Source organism: Hippoglossus stenolepis, chromosome 3 (genome assembly GCF_022539355.2).
Source record: "Hippoglossus stenolepis isolate QCI-W04-F060 chromosome 3, HSTE1.2, whole genome shotgun sequence".
Classification (NCBI taxonomy): Eukaryota; Metazoa; Chordata; class Actinopteri; order Pleuronectiformes; family Pleuronectidae; genus Hippoglossus; species Hippoglossus stenolepis.
Genome location: NC_061485.1, coordinates 19,392,459 through 19,405,891, shown reverse-complemented (window position 1 = coordinate 19,405,891; position 13,433 = coordinate 19,392,459). Strand labels below are relative to the sequence as shown.

General features: G+C 41.1%; 2 protein-coding genes across 2 annotated transcripts; both read right to left on the bottom strand.

The window, feature by feature from the left end:
- Positions 1-2,720: 2,720 nt before the first annotated feature.
- On the bottom strand, positions 2,721-8,968 carry LOC118104458 (heme transporter hrg1-A). The gene is made up of 3 exons (XM_035151341.2): positions 8,712-8,968; positions 5,097-5,264; positions 2,721-3,872 (listed from the first exon to the last, which is right to left on the bottom strand). Exons 1-3 carry the CDS (start codon positions 8,839-8,841, stop codon positions 3,736-3,738), a joined length of 435 nt encoding a protein of 144 aa, XP_035007232.1. The 5' UTR covers positions 8,842-8,968; the 3' UTR covers positions 2,721-3,735.
- A 537-nt stretch (positions 8,969-9,505) lies between these two features.
- Positions 9,506-12,764, bottom strand: LOC118102469. The gene is made up of 4 exons (XM_035148697.1): positions 12,457-12,764; positions 11,578-12,002; positions 11,140-11,186; positions 9,506-11,050 (listed from the first exon to the last, which is right to left on the bottom strand). The coding sequence occupies exons 1-4, from the start codon at positions 12,632-12,634 to the stop codon at positions 10,069-10,071; spliced, it is 1,632 nt and encodes a 543-aa protein (XP_035004588.1). The 5' UTR covers positions 12,635-12,764; the 3' UTR covers positions 9,506-10,068.
- Positions 12,765-13,433: the final 669 nt, after the last annotated feature.

The window sequence follows — 13,433 nt, the reverse complement described above, 5'->3', positions numbered from 1 at the left end:
AAGTTCTTCGGAAATCATTCAGGGACTGCCTCCTTTAAATGCCAAAGCAGCTTCTTAATGTCAGAGGCCATCTGGTTCTCGACCAATTCAAGATGTTTGCTTTTCATTTAGTGTTTTTCCCCTCTCTTCTTTTTTTAGATCAAATGTTTCACTTTTTTGTTTTATTAATACCAACATTCATATTTCGCAACTGACACTGTTGGACAGCACGCAGCGCAGACACAAAGCTGTGAATCCTTTCCCACCTTTTATCAGAAAGTATCAAAATACTTAATAATAATGATAATTTTCATGTATAAATAGATATATTTAGTTATATGCAAATTGTGTATGTTTAAATAACAGCAGGTGTTAAACATTTGATCGGAAGTGTAATACTTTCCCATTTAAATACTTGAGTAGTTCTGGACTTTTACTTGTTTTGGGTGATCGTGGTCGTATTCCTACTTCAACTGTCAAAGATCTTAACGTCTCCTCCATCACTGTCAATTTATAACCTAACCAAAATAGAGTGTTCACAGCATTGAGGAAGGAAGTTTTCTAATGTGTTAACTGTGTAGAAATATTAATACCATACTGCAGAATTTCAAATTACGAATATTAAAAGTTCTTAAAATAAGTTATCTCAAATATAATAATAAAACTTCTAAAAATAATTTTTTTTTGGCAATCAAATGTGAGTACAAATAAGTAACAGTGAGTATGCAGAATTATAATGTTTTATTAGCTTACCGAGTGAGCAGTCCTCCTATCAGCAGGTGGTCGAGATTAAGAACATTTAGCCACTTGATATTCCACTGAGTATCTCATGTATAACGACGCATCATATCTTAGAAAAAGATCTTATGTTTGGTATGTTGAAGATCAATCTGAAAAGCATTTTACAATAAATACAGCTGTCAAATGAGGAGTGGAACTTACAGCAGGGTTGAGTAGAATGAGCTCGAAATACACAAGTTAAGTAAAAGCCCCCTAAAACTTGTACTTAAGTACTACTTGGGTACCTGTACTGTACATGTACATTTGTTACACTCCACCAGTGGACATTGTATTGCTAATACTTCTGCATAAGTAAATGCAGGACTTTAATCAGAGGGTGTTGCCGCGTTCAGTTGAGCGACAGATCTCAGTTCTTCTTCCACCACTGTGTCCTATGAGATGATGGTAATTGTTTAATGCTCTGCTCTGACTCCACGTTTCAGTGTGTCGGCGGGTTCGCACAAACAGGTCTGAGAGCGGACAGGTGGACGTGTGCTGATCGTGTCCTCCATGTGCATTTTCAAATATTTAGATTCTGACGTCGTGTGTTGAAAGAGTGTGAGTAATGCAGAGGAAGCATTTCCCCTGTCGGCTGTTTGTTGCAGATTCTGATTCGGTCGCTTTTTAGTATCTAATTGAACAGGATGTTTAGGATATTTGTGTTATTTGAAAGTATAAACTATTGTTTCCAGCGTCACCACACTCTGCCAGACTGCCAGTCAACACTCGAGACAACTTCCTTCCGTGATTTGAGTAGAAAGGAGTCCCATAATTGAGTGAAATGAGAGCCCTCCCTCTCTTTACATACCACACAAACAACACACACGCACACACTCACTCACACACACACATTTTACAGGATGGTGTATAAACTTAATAGGATGCATTTGGTTCCACATCCCCCAGCTTGCTCAGTGGAAAGTGAGCTGGATTGTTTTTCAGTTTCTTAATGTCGAAGTTTATAACGGCCAGATAAAAAATATTGCCATGGTGATCTAACCACAACATGGCAATTACCTTGATGCAATGAGACTCTGAGGGCTCACAAACAAACCATTGTAACACAATTAAGATGCAAGAAAATGTCCTTAAAGCACAGAGGAAGGATGCAGCCAAGCAACAAAGAAAGTGCAACAGTGACGATATGATGGCTTCTAAAGGATCAAAGTTACTGATCTATCCAGTAAATAATGAAAGGTTTTCTTCATTAATTACCATAGAAGGTGTGTTTTCCTCAGCAGCTGCAGAGATGCGTTAAAGAGACGTGTTTTCCATCGGATAATAAGAATAAACTTTATTTCAACCGATATTCTGCTGCAAACCAATCACTTAATGAGTCATAATAATGCACCAAATGCTGATTGTGCCGTAACAATTCCATCACATATTTTTCACATCAACTTCAAAGTGATTCTATCAGGCGGCTACCTCAAGAAAAAAAAATCATACAGCAAAAACTCTCCGCCCCCACTTTCCCTTTGAGGGACAAAATAAAAATGTGGATGTATGGAATAATTGCCCGACTTCAAAGTGCAGGTTATTGGTCTGCATTTACTGTCGCGATTGCAATGCTGTGGGGTGTTTTTTCTTCATAAACGTGGCTCGGGTGGGTGGGAAAAGTGGCTCATTCCTCTCATGGCACAAATCCCACTCTAATGCCCGACACTGACCCTCCTGACCCAGACTTAGAGGGAGAGAGAGAGAGAGAGAGAGAGAGAGAGAGAGAAAAAAAAACAGCACGTGTAGCACCTTCAGTCTGCTTCTTTAACACCTTCTCATGTTCTATGAAGATCACAGGGAAAATAATAACTTGTTTTCTTCTGTTAATCTAATATTTTATAGGAACAGAAACTGTAAAAGATGCCGACACATTCCTTGTCATAAAAGAGGAACAGTTACGAATCACTGGCAAAGCTATTTTATAAGATTTCACTGCAAAAACGACCCAGCGCACAGGAAGATGTGAAGAAATGTTTTTTTTTATTAACATGGCTCTCACACACACTCCTGTACAAACACACACACACACACACACACACACACACACACACACACCACACACTCCTACACGTTGTTGTTATGCTTCATTTCTCACATGGCAGTGAACAGAGATATAGAACAATTAAAGGAAATAACACCAAAATAATCTCATTATTTCTGATGAGGACGATATAAAATAACATTCAAACAACTGTGGCAGATCAAAGCCCTAAACTGAGAGCCATATTCAAAATTATGATTTCCGACATTTCTTACTCTTTTAAAATAAAACTAATGTAAAAATCATTCTCATCATAAAAAATGCCCATTAATAGTTCAAAAACATGTCGAATCCAAACATGTGGTGCTTATTTGGGATTGCACATATGCACATTTGCTTGAATGTTGCAGATTTGTCCTTTGCGAAACCCTGACGCTCTGTTGAAGCAGTGTTTGGATGTACAACATTAAAGCCTTGTATCACACATTTCTTCGTATATGTATGTGCAACTAGTGATGTGCAACACGTCTGTCATGATTCACAGGTATAGAAAAACCATAAAGAAAACACATAGAAGTAATATTACAAAGTTGGGATGTCGAGCACATGTACTGTACATGTTATTTCAATATTGGAACAGTGGCTCCCTCTAGTGGCTGGACTGCAACTGATAATTACCACTGAGGAGTGTGGGGAAACGTGACAGTTCAAGATGATAGTTTGGAGTTGTTTTGTTTGAGTGTGCGATATTGTAAAGATAATAAAATTTATCAAGGATCATATAAATCAGAGCGTGACTTCTCTGTAAAGTTGCCATGTGGACAACAAATCCTGCAGGTTTGGGGGGGAGAACCTGGTGAGACACACAGCAGAATTTAAAACTCCCCCGATTCCTCTTCTGGTGTCCTCTGTCTCTCCCACGCTGTGACGCTCCGGGGTTAGAGGTCAGCACAGTGAGTGAACAGTAGAGTATGAGTGGGTCACTGGTGATGGCATCAGAAGTCGCTGAGGATACTGATGTCGGCGAACTCTTTGCGGTAGCGGTGAGCGCACAAGGCGAGCACGAAGGACCACTTCAGGGTCATGAAGCTCCACACACAGGACAGGTAGAGACTGTTGGGGTCACTCAGGGCTGTGGGAGGGGGAGACACACTGATTAGTATTCAGCAATCTGCAGACTCTCTGCAGTGGTGTATTACTTCATTGCATTCACATGAACAGGACGCATGGAGGGACGACCTAAAAACATAATACCTTCTGCCGTGGATGTTGATCAGCAGAGGCATAAAAATGTCCTTTAACTTCACACCGATATATAATATGATATTGTGAAAATATGGGATTTTTATTTATTTAAAGTACATTTGTTTTTGATATCCCTAGTATCTCCAACATCAACTAATGTGAATTTACAGCAATGTAATATATTTAGAATGTATTCACTTGGATCTTTGTCTACAACCTGTGGAGGTTCTGTAAATTTAAAACTTCTGACATTTAAGAAATTAAAATAACTTCCTTTATACTTAATTTTGGAAGCAGGAAGCAGAAAGATTTTCACTTTCATCAAAACACCACTTTTAGCAGTTTGATGAATGGGGCCCTGGCTCACAGTTGCGGTTCCACTTAATTCCAAAGATGTTGAGATCAGGGGTCTGATGATGCTGGTCTAGTTCCTCCACATTAAAGTCAGTGAAACACTTCCTGTACAGACCTGGCTCTTTGCACGAGGGTATTGTCAGGCTGAAACATGAAGGGGCTTTCCTCACACAAACTTTGAAGCATACTATTGTTTACTGCATATTTCTGTTTGCTGGAGCTTTAAGAGTAGAGGTGCAATGTAACTAAGGGGTCAAGCCCCAAGCCATGAAACAAAAATACCCACGAGATTGTGGACAAATGCGGATTACAATTGATGTTCAACATTTAAAAGAGGGACAACAATTTGAAATTGAGATAGAAACAGCAATAGCAATATCTCCATTTATAGTCGCCTTAAGAACTGAAAGGCAATCATACACCATGTTTTGAGGACGAGATTAGAGATATTGCTTAGTTAATTGATGCAGGGTTAAGGCCATTCTAGGAATTGTAGGAAATCTGCAGTTTATGTGACATAATAAAGCAGATTGAGTTGAAGTGGGGAAACTCTGCTTAGACCTTTATCCTGTAATATTTTGGTTTATTGTGACTATTACTACACAGCGTTGAATACTTTGCTGCATAAAAAATTTCACACAGGCTCCAGTACATTGTAACACATCTGTACAACTCTACATTAACACATAAAGAACAACAATGCGCACACACAAACACACGGATACGTGAAGCAGGACAGCGATGTAGAAGAACTCACACTCTTTGTTGCTGATGGCGACAGACAGGAAGGTGATGAAGGCTACGACTGCGAGCAGAGAGAAGAAGACCCCGATGAAGAAGAAGAACTTGAGGCCCTTCAGCCAGGTCCTCCAGTAGTCCTGCAGGTACATGATGTGAGTGATGAGGGCCCACAGTGCCAGCACACCTGAGTCAAACACACACACACACACACACACACACACAGTTAAATCTAAATCACTTTAAAAAGTAATTTTTTTAACTCTTCAGGCTGCCTCTGTTTACATGTTATTCCAACACACACACACACGTTTGTACTATCTTAGTGAGGACACTCGTTCATATAATACATTCCCTAGCCCCCTACCCTAACCCTAACCATCCAAACTAAATGCTTAAGTCTAACCCTAACCCTAACCTAAACCTAATTCTAACCCTAAAACCAAGTCTTAACCCTCAAACAGCCCATTGAGGAAGTGAGGACTGGCCAAAATGTCCTCACTTTCCAAAAATGTCCTCACTCTGTAGGGTCTATGCCTAAAATAGTCCTCACAAAGATACAAGTACAGGACCACACACACACAATACACTCTCTGTCCCCATTGTTTTTTCATGTTATTGCTGCATTGTAACCATAGACTGTTTATAAAGATTGTAACACAGGGACTAAAAGTTCTGAAGAGGTACCACATTCAAAACCTACTGTTGCTTTTTACAACAAGCCCTAAAGTCTGACAATAAGCAGACGTGGATGGCATTCAGGCAGCAATGAGGCCTATTGAAATAAAAACAAATATTAAGCGCTCTTGAAATTATTAGCATTAATTTTGATGCCACAAAAAAATATAATTCTTTGTGTATGACTGTCTCAGGGGTCCAGCAGGGTTGTCTCACTCATATTTGAGCAGTACTGTTTGTCCTTTCTAATACAGATTACAATCCAGTCTCTTTCTCCCAAATTCAGAATCTGTAACCTTCACTGTCACGTAATGTGTGGAGTCATTTTTATGTTAAGATACCGTGAAGCCAGAGCTTGCTGTAGGGCTATAAACTGACTTGGTGGCTCACTATGATTTAAATTAGTATACCTGACTTTACAGAGATTTTAACAGAGGATCTGTATTTTATGGGCATCGCCTGTGTCTGGTTAATACCCAGTCCGCCTATAGGGTCAGTGTGGCCCCTGCTACCAATCCAGGATCAGAGATCAGCACACTGCAGCCTTAATATTACTTAAAACCTATTAGAAAGCAGCTGACTCGGAAATCATTGTTGTCACAGATTCTTGAGTGTACCAAAAGACACATGTTTTCAGGAAGACTTCCTCATTTTCTATCACTTACATTTTTATCTCTCTCTGCTTATTAATTAGCTGATTCTGGTTATTTTCAATGGCCAATCGGATTCTGCCACAATCCCATCCACCAAATCATGCTGTTGCTGACTCTAAATCCGCCGTCAGCCGTCATTTCAGTGATCTGCTGTAAACCGCCTGCACCCCAATCGCCTCCAGTCTTCATCCAAAGCCCTGGTCGAGTCCAGCAGAGTCACTCATCATCATATCAGGGCCCTTGACCGCCACCAGTGTCTAGACCTCAGGGGGGGATTCCTATTCTACGTTCTGCTTTGCCCCCCTCTCATCCTGAACACATCACATTGGGGTCGAAACGCAAAACAGACACTTAACATATACCATCACTTTCTTTTTGTGCATGACAATAAAAATGTTTGTTCGTTTCACTGTAACGTTGAAGTGTCTCCTGATTGAACAGAAGTGACTAGAAACCAGTGTAACGATAAGATTATAATGGGCTGCAACATTCTCAGCTTTTTAAATGATCCTATAGCAGTAGTTGATCTGAGGAGTGACTGTGCATTTCCAGCGGCTGTGTCATGAAATATCATGACACAGCCGCTGGAAATATCATGACACAGCATTTTGCCAAGTGCTGAATCACTGAATCACACTTCTGCCTTTCTGTTCTCGCTTGTTCTTTGTTTTTTTTCTGTGAACATTTCACAATGAACTGGATGAAACTGTGACAGAGGGACCTGAACTGTATCAATCCGACTGCAGCCTCTGCTTCAGTCTCAGTTTTTCAGTGAATGTTTGGTGCAGATGGTTATTTAGTGACAGTAACACTTTCAAGATAGCGTGATGATGATCAAAAACACAAAAAAGGGATTATGTCTGTGTATAAACTAAGCACACATTTCATATTGTTGCCTGTTTGTCAGAGAACAGAGAGAAATTCACCTGTGTGGGTCACTGATCTTAGCAGTTGTGAAAGAATACGGACATCTCCGCACCTACGAGCATTTGACCGCCCCTAATTTTTGATAACAACTTCCGTGTGATCTATGATCAACTGGTGTTTTGAAATAACACTAAAAACTGATAACACTACGTCCTGTGGTCGGATGAGCGCAGAGTTTACAGATATGAACCTCAACTGTGGCTCAAAGGTCACGTGGCAGACTGTCGCCTAGTTGTTCATAAAACCATCTCCTCTAAACGAGCTCTAACATCATTTATGACACTACACAAATATGCAAAATCGATTTAAACACAGTGTAAAATCCAAACCACGCTTAAAAAACCAAACTCGAAGGATCATATATAATCATTTTAGTGCAGCACTGTTTACTCTACATTAACACCAACCACTTTACCTTTAAGCATTTCCCATCCCTCCCAACAAACAGTGGTTTATATTCTGCTGAGTACAGTATAAAATTCACTTCAATTCAATAATGTGAAAGACAAAAACATTCTTTGAAAAACGGTTTAAATGAATGTGAAGTATGAATCATTTATATAAGCAAAATGTTGACATTGTACTTTATATAATTTCTATTACAGCATATTTGGGGAAATACCATAATAACAGACTAAATTTATGATTGATAAGGTAAGAGTAGCCTCTATTTTTATATTAATGCAATAGTTTTTTGTTTTTTTTAATAAAGGTTATATAACATTTGATAATAGTTGTGTTTTCATTTTTCCAACAAAGGTTTGTGATCATTTAAGGCAATAAAAGAGTTTAGAATGTGAAACCTGCAGCAGGATGCTCTGCACTGTTTTTTAAAGGTTCAGTGTGTAGAATTTAGGAAACATTTAGTGGTGAAGTGTCATGTTGCAGCTGAACACCCCTCAATTCACCCTCGCCTTCCAAACATGACAGAGAACCCGTGGCAGCCTTTAGTTGTCATAAAAACTCAAAAAGGTGTTTAGTAGTTTGTCCAGTTTGGGCTACTGTAAAAAACATTGCGGCCTCTTTAGATAGGACCTGCTCACGATGTAAATATAACATATTTTAGTAGAAAGGGTAAATTCTGGGGTAAAGTCAGTAGGATTATTATTATTTATTTTCTGCCAATAGATCCCTTTCACCTTTAAGACAAAATGATCGGACTGATCACTACAGTCCTTCAAACACAGGTGTCTAACTCCATGGTGGGACTATAAACAGGATCCGTTTCCAGTCAGTGGGCTCAGAAAGCAGCAGAATACCTTCAGCCTGAGGAGGAGGGCACTGCTGTTTATCTGCGGACTGGAATAAACACACGAACATGGCACAGACAAAACACCAGCTGACTGACACACACACACACACACAGCAGTGTTTACCTGACAGTCCTCCCATGGTTGCAGTCCACGGCTGCTTGAACACGATGTTCCACACCAGAAAAGCAGAACAGCCCATGATCGTACCGAACGAGGCGTACACGATACCGACGTGCGTTTTATTTACAGCCATGATCACATCAACAAACAAAAACAATAACAAATACAAAGGCGCCGCGCGAGGAGAGAAAGAGACACGATCACAGGAGAAGCGAGTGTGAGAGAGACAGACAGAGAGAGAGAGATAGACAGAGGTGGGGAGGGAGAGGGAGAGAGAGAGAGAGAGAGAGAGAGAGAGAGAGAGAGAGAGAGAGAGGAGGGAGGGAGAGAGAGAGAGACGACCACAGAAGATGCGAGTGAGTGTGAGAGAGAGACACACACACAGAGACAGTGAGAGAGAGAGAGCTGACAATTTCAAGACAACTACATCCGGTCAATCACACTGAGCCGACGGACCCAGTGTCAACCTGCTGACTCACGGTTGTTGTCACTCACTGAGACTAAAGTGACAAAGTGATTCTAGCTGTTCTGTCCCCCTGCAGATTAAATAGCTGTTTCACTTTACGTTATCTGACATGAACCACAGACCTGTGCTCAGTGACGCCGCTCTGTGGACACAGCGCCCTCCTCAGGAGCAGGGGACAATTTAAAACCTTGACCCTCGTGGTTTGTTTACTTCAGCTTCATGTCGTCATTGCTGAGAGCTCAGTGCTGCATGTGTAGAAATATCCTAATGAAAACGTCACTTTGTCACATGTGACACGAACAAACACAGAAATGATCATAAACCGTTTATATTAGAACAAATATATTTATTTGAAAAGAACACGTCCTAACTCACAATGTAAAAGTGAAACATAAAATCCTGGATCTGTCCCGATTCGTCTTCACACCAAAATGTAATGTGTTCTTCATTTAAATAACACACAAACAATAACACAAAGTTACTACAGACACATTCTAAAGAACCAATCAGAACGGGGTGAATCAGCGTGTAGAAGAGCTCACACCAGTACCAGATATCAGTCCTCTAAACGTGCCCAACTTTTTTCATCAAGATCGATGCTTTATTCGGTGGGGAAAATGTTGAAAAAGTCCCATCACGCAATGTTAACAAAAACTAAATAAAATATCTGGATCCAACCCTTTAACTGGAGAAGTGCCAACATTTAAGGAGTTCTCTCTTGGCCCATGCCCCATGCTTCCACCAAGTTTTGTGAAAAACTGTTCAGAAGTTTTTGTCTAAGCCTGTTGACAAACAAACAGGGGAGAAAACCAAACCATCTTGGTGGAGGTAACAATACCAGTAGAACATTAGTGAAACTCAACTTCAAGCACCTGAGAGGAGCATGTTGTGTGTTCAGCAGCGTGATGATGCCACAGACACTCTGTCATTGGTGTATAACAGACTTCGCATGTAGTGACGGAAAAAGAAATTGTGCAACTTCTCCGTCATTATATTGATGGTAACTCTGTCCCGATAGATGCGTTGAACCAGTATATCATCTCTGGAGAAAACAAACAGATCACACCACCACACACCCGTCACCATCATCTCTCCTTGGATGTTCCAGTATACCCGGTGGCTCCTATTCAGTGTCAACACTCCGTCCCGGCAGACCAGGAATCTACACGTAACGAAGCTTCGCAAGCCAATGTATTTGATGTGCACCAGCCCGAAACCGTGATTCTTGCTGGGGTCGTACACCAACCCGTCAGGCAGCGCGCCCAACCACGGAGCATTCGGGTGAACGACCAAACCGCAGGGATACCAGTTCACACGCAGATGCCGACAGTATTCGCGAAGTGCTTGAGACTTCATGTCCTTATCAATCTGGGCTGATTTACGCCTATTCCGCATCTTTGATATCAGGAGCTCCGCCTGCTCCCGTCCTGGTTTAAGCCTGCAGATATCCCTGAAACAGCTGGTCAGGCGCAGTTTGCTCAGCTCCTCTGCAGACTCCCTACTATCACGCGTGGCGCACTCCATAAAGTGTGCTGTCTCCCTGGTGAGATGCATGTCTTGAATATGTTCCTGCTCCTGGGCAGTGAGATCCAATACTGTATGCAGTCTGTAATGGGGCAGGGGAAGAGCCGGCCGATGGGGGGCGTTGCTATGAGTCATGTAATCCTTACTTGAGGGTACAGGGCATTGGTAAGACAGGGGGCAACCTCTCGGGACTTTACCAAAAGCACTGTCCACCAACACCTCGTCGGCCGTGAGGCCCATACTGGTTATCAAAGGCTTCTCGTCATCTGGAAAATCCTTAAAGGCTTCAGTGATTCTGTCCAAAAACGACGTGGAGACAGATGGTGCGATTGATGGTTCGTGGGGCTTCATCCTGAATGAAACAGATTAATATTAATACCTATTTAAGCAAACAAGTAACACTGCATCGAGAAATTTAAGCCACGGTTCCGCCATTCTTACCTTGGTATTTCCAGCATGGTTTTCTGAAAGGAATTCTCTGGCTTCCTCTATTTTCATATTTTTAGAAAAGAAAAACACTCATCATTTATGCTCCGAAGACTAGCATGTGAACAAAACATTATATTCCGGTCCTTAAGTGAATTGAGATGTTTTCCATTGCTTTTATCAAAAGATTTTCCTGAATATTTCCAAGGGTTCTGTCATAGCAACTACTGTATATGCATCTTTTTGTCAAAGTCTAGTTATTTTGTTGGACTCAGGCAGCTTAAAGGAAAAAGCTAACAACTCTTCACATTTTCCACATTACTAGAAAACATTTATTAAATAAAGAGATCAAGAAATAATTAAGCACCGGCGTTCTCAGTGTTTTGACACTTAATTAAATAGCGTTCACAAAAATAACCAAAGGTTTATTCAACAATATTTTGTAAAGCTTACCTTGGATGTGACAGTATACCTTTGAGTTTCCTGACTGTCATTGTCACTTTCTTCCTCACTTAGCGTTAGTGAGGAATCTGAGTCCGACGAGGAGGCTTGCTCATTGTCATGATTCATGCCTCCAACTGAGACCGTCTCAGAAGGGCCAGGGATGTACTCCTCCACTTGAATGCTGAATGTCTCAGTGACACATGACATGTTTACGTCTTCTGCTGGATCTTCTTTTTTCATGTATTCTGAGGTAGCAGCGCTGTCACCTCCTTCTGGCTCCTGTTTTGGTTCTGATCCTAAACCGAAGACCCAATCAATTGGCTCTACTTTAGGTTTTTTTGCCGGCGTCTCTGAAATTCCGTGGTCGGCCTCAGTGCTCGGCTCGGGTGGCTGCTCTCTGACATCTGTGGTTGCTCTGGTGCATACACCAACATCTATTGTAGGGGGGGGAAGACAAACACAAATATGCTGACTATAATCTTACCTCGCCTTGGGTATACATGGTCTGCAGACACAGTGCAGTGTTAAAATGACAAATTACTTTTGTCATTAAGCAACTTAAGCTGTGTCAGTTAAACTTAGATTGCTCTGTGTGTTGACCATTCTTAGTTTGATAAAGAATTATGTTACATTGTGTGAAAAGTGCTGTACAAATTAAATCTCATTGCTGGATTGATTGATAATCAGTCATTGATTATAACTAATTCTTCTCTACTAAACTAAGCAAGATGACATATAACGGGACCGTTACATTATCCTCCTAATGTTGATCTCACATTGTTTACGTTTTACGACATACTTCTGCGAGCTCATGGTATGTCACAGCAGAAGCACATCAACTCAGCACCGCTATGCTAGAGCTACTTAGCTAAAACCAAAGTGACAGACCTATCTTCTGCAGATTAATGTCGGGGCTGAGCACGATGCGGAGTATGTTCTGCAGACGTTTGTTTTCTTCTTGATACGCCCCCATAATGGTCTCCACTTCTTCAAACACCTCTACCGCCGCGGAGGTGAACCTCTCCGTGAGAAAGCTCCGGAAACTCTGGAGCCTGCTGTCCGACATTTTCAACAGGACAGGTTTGAAAGATATGTTGTGCTTGAGATGCGAACGACCCGCGAACTCCCGCACACACTCCCAGCTCCAGAACACGAGAACACACGCTTCCGGCAAAACACTCTTCTTCTTTGGTGTTACCACAGTCCTGCCTGTTTGGAATGGGCTCTCTCTCTCTCTCTCTCTCTCTCTCTCTCTGTGTGAATATTTTATAATCATTGTTTTTCATAAATGAAACAGATTTTGTTTTATTGCTGTTCACATATGGGGTTTATGTATACGTTTGAATCATTTCATTAATTTTCTCACACATTGCATGTTGCCTATTTCAGAGGTTTACACAATTTACAGACCTGAGTTAACTATTAAAAATGAAAAGTCTGCGATTCAGCTCAGTCTGGAGCATTACAGCAACAAGACGAACGGGGTGCTTTGACTTAGAGGACAAATTGCCAAACAGGCTGACTGAGATCACCACATGTCTGTGTCAGTGGATAGGTGAAATAAAAAGAATCAAATGATCAAAATATCTGGCTCTGATTTTGACCTGCGGTTTGACTCACTTGCCGACCACTGCTGTAGTTTATCAGAGGACTTAGACTTCTACATAGGGCATTGGATGTTGTATGAAGTAGAGATGCGTCGTCCATCTTTATATACAGTCTGTGGTTGAAAACCCACCTATTTTTCAAATGAGCAAAAATATTTGAATATGCATATGACAGGTGTTTTAAAGAGCTCCAAATGTCTACTCTTGGGTTTATCCTTGGGATTCCCTTGTGAAGACTGTGCCTGTTAAAAGGGATAA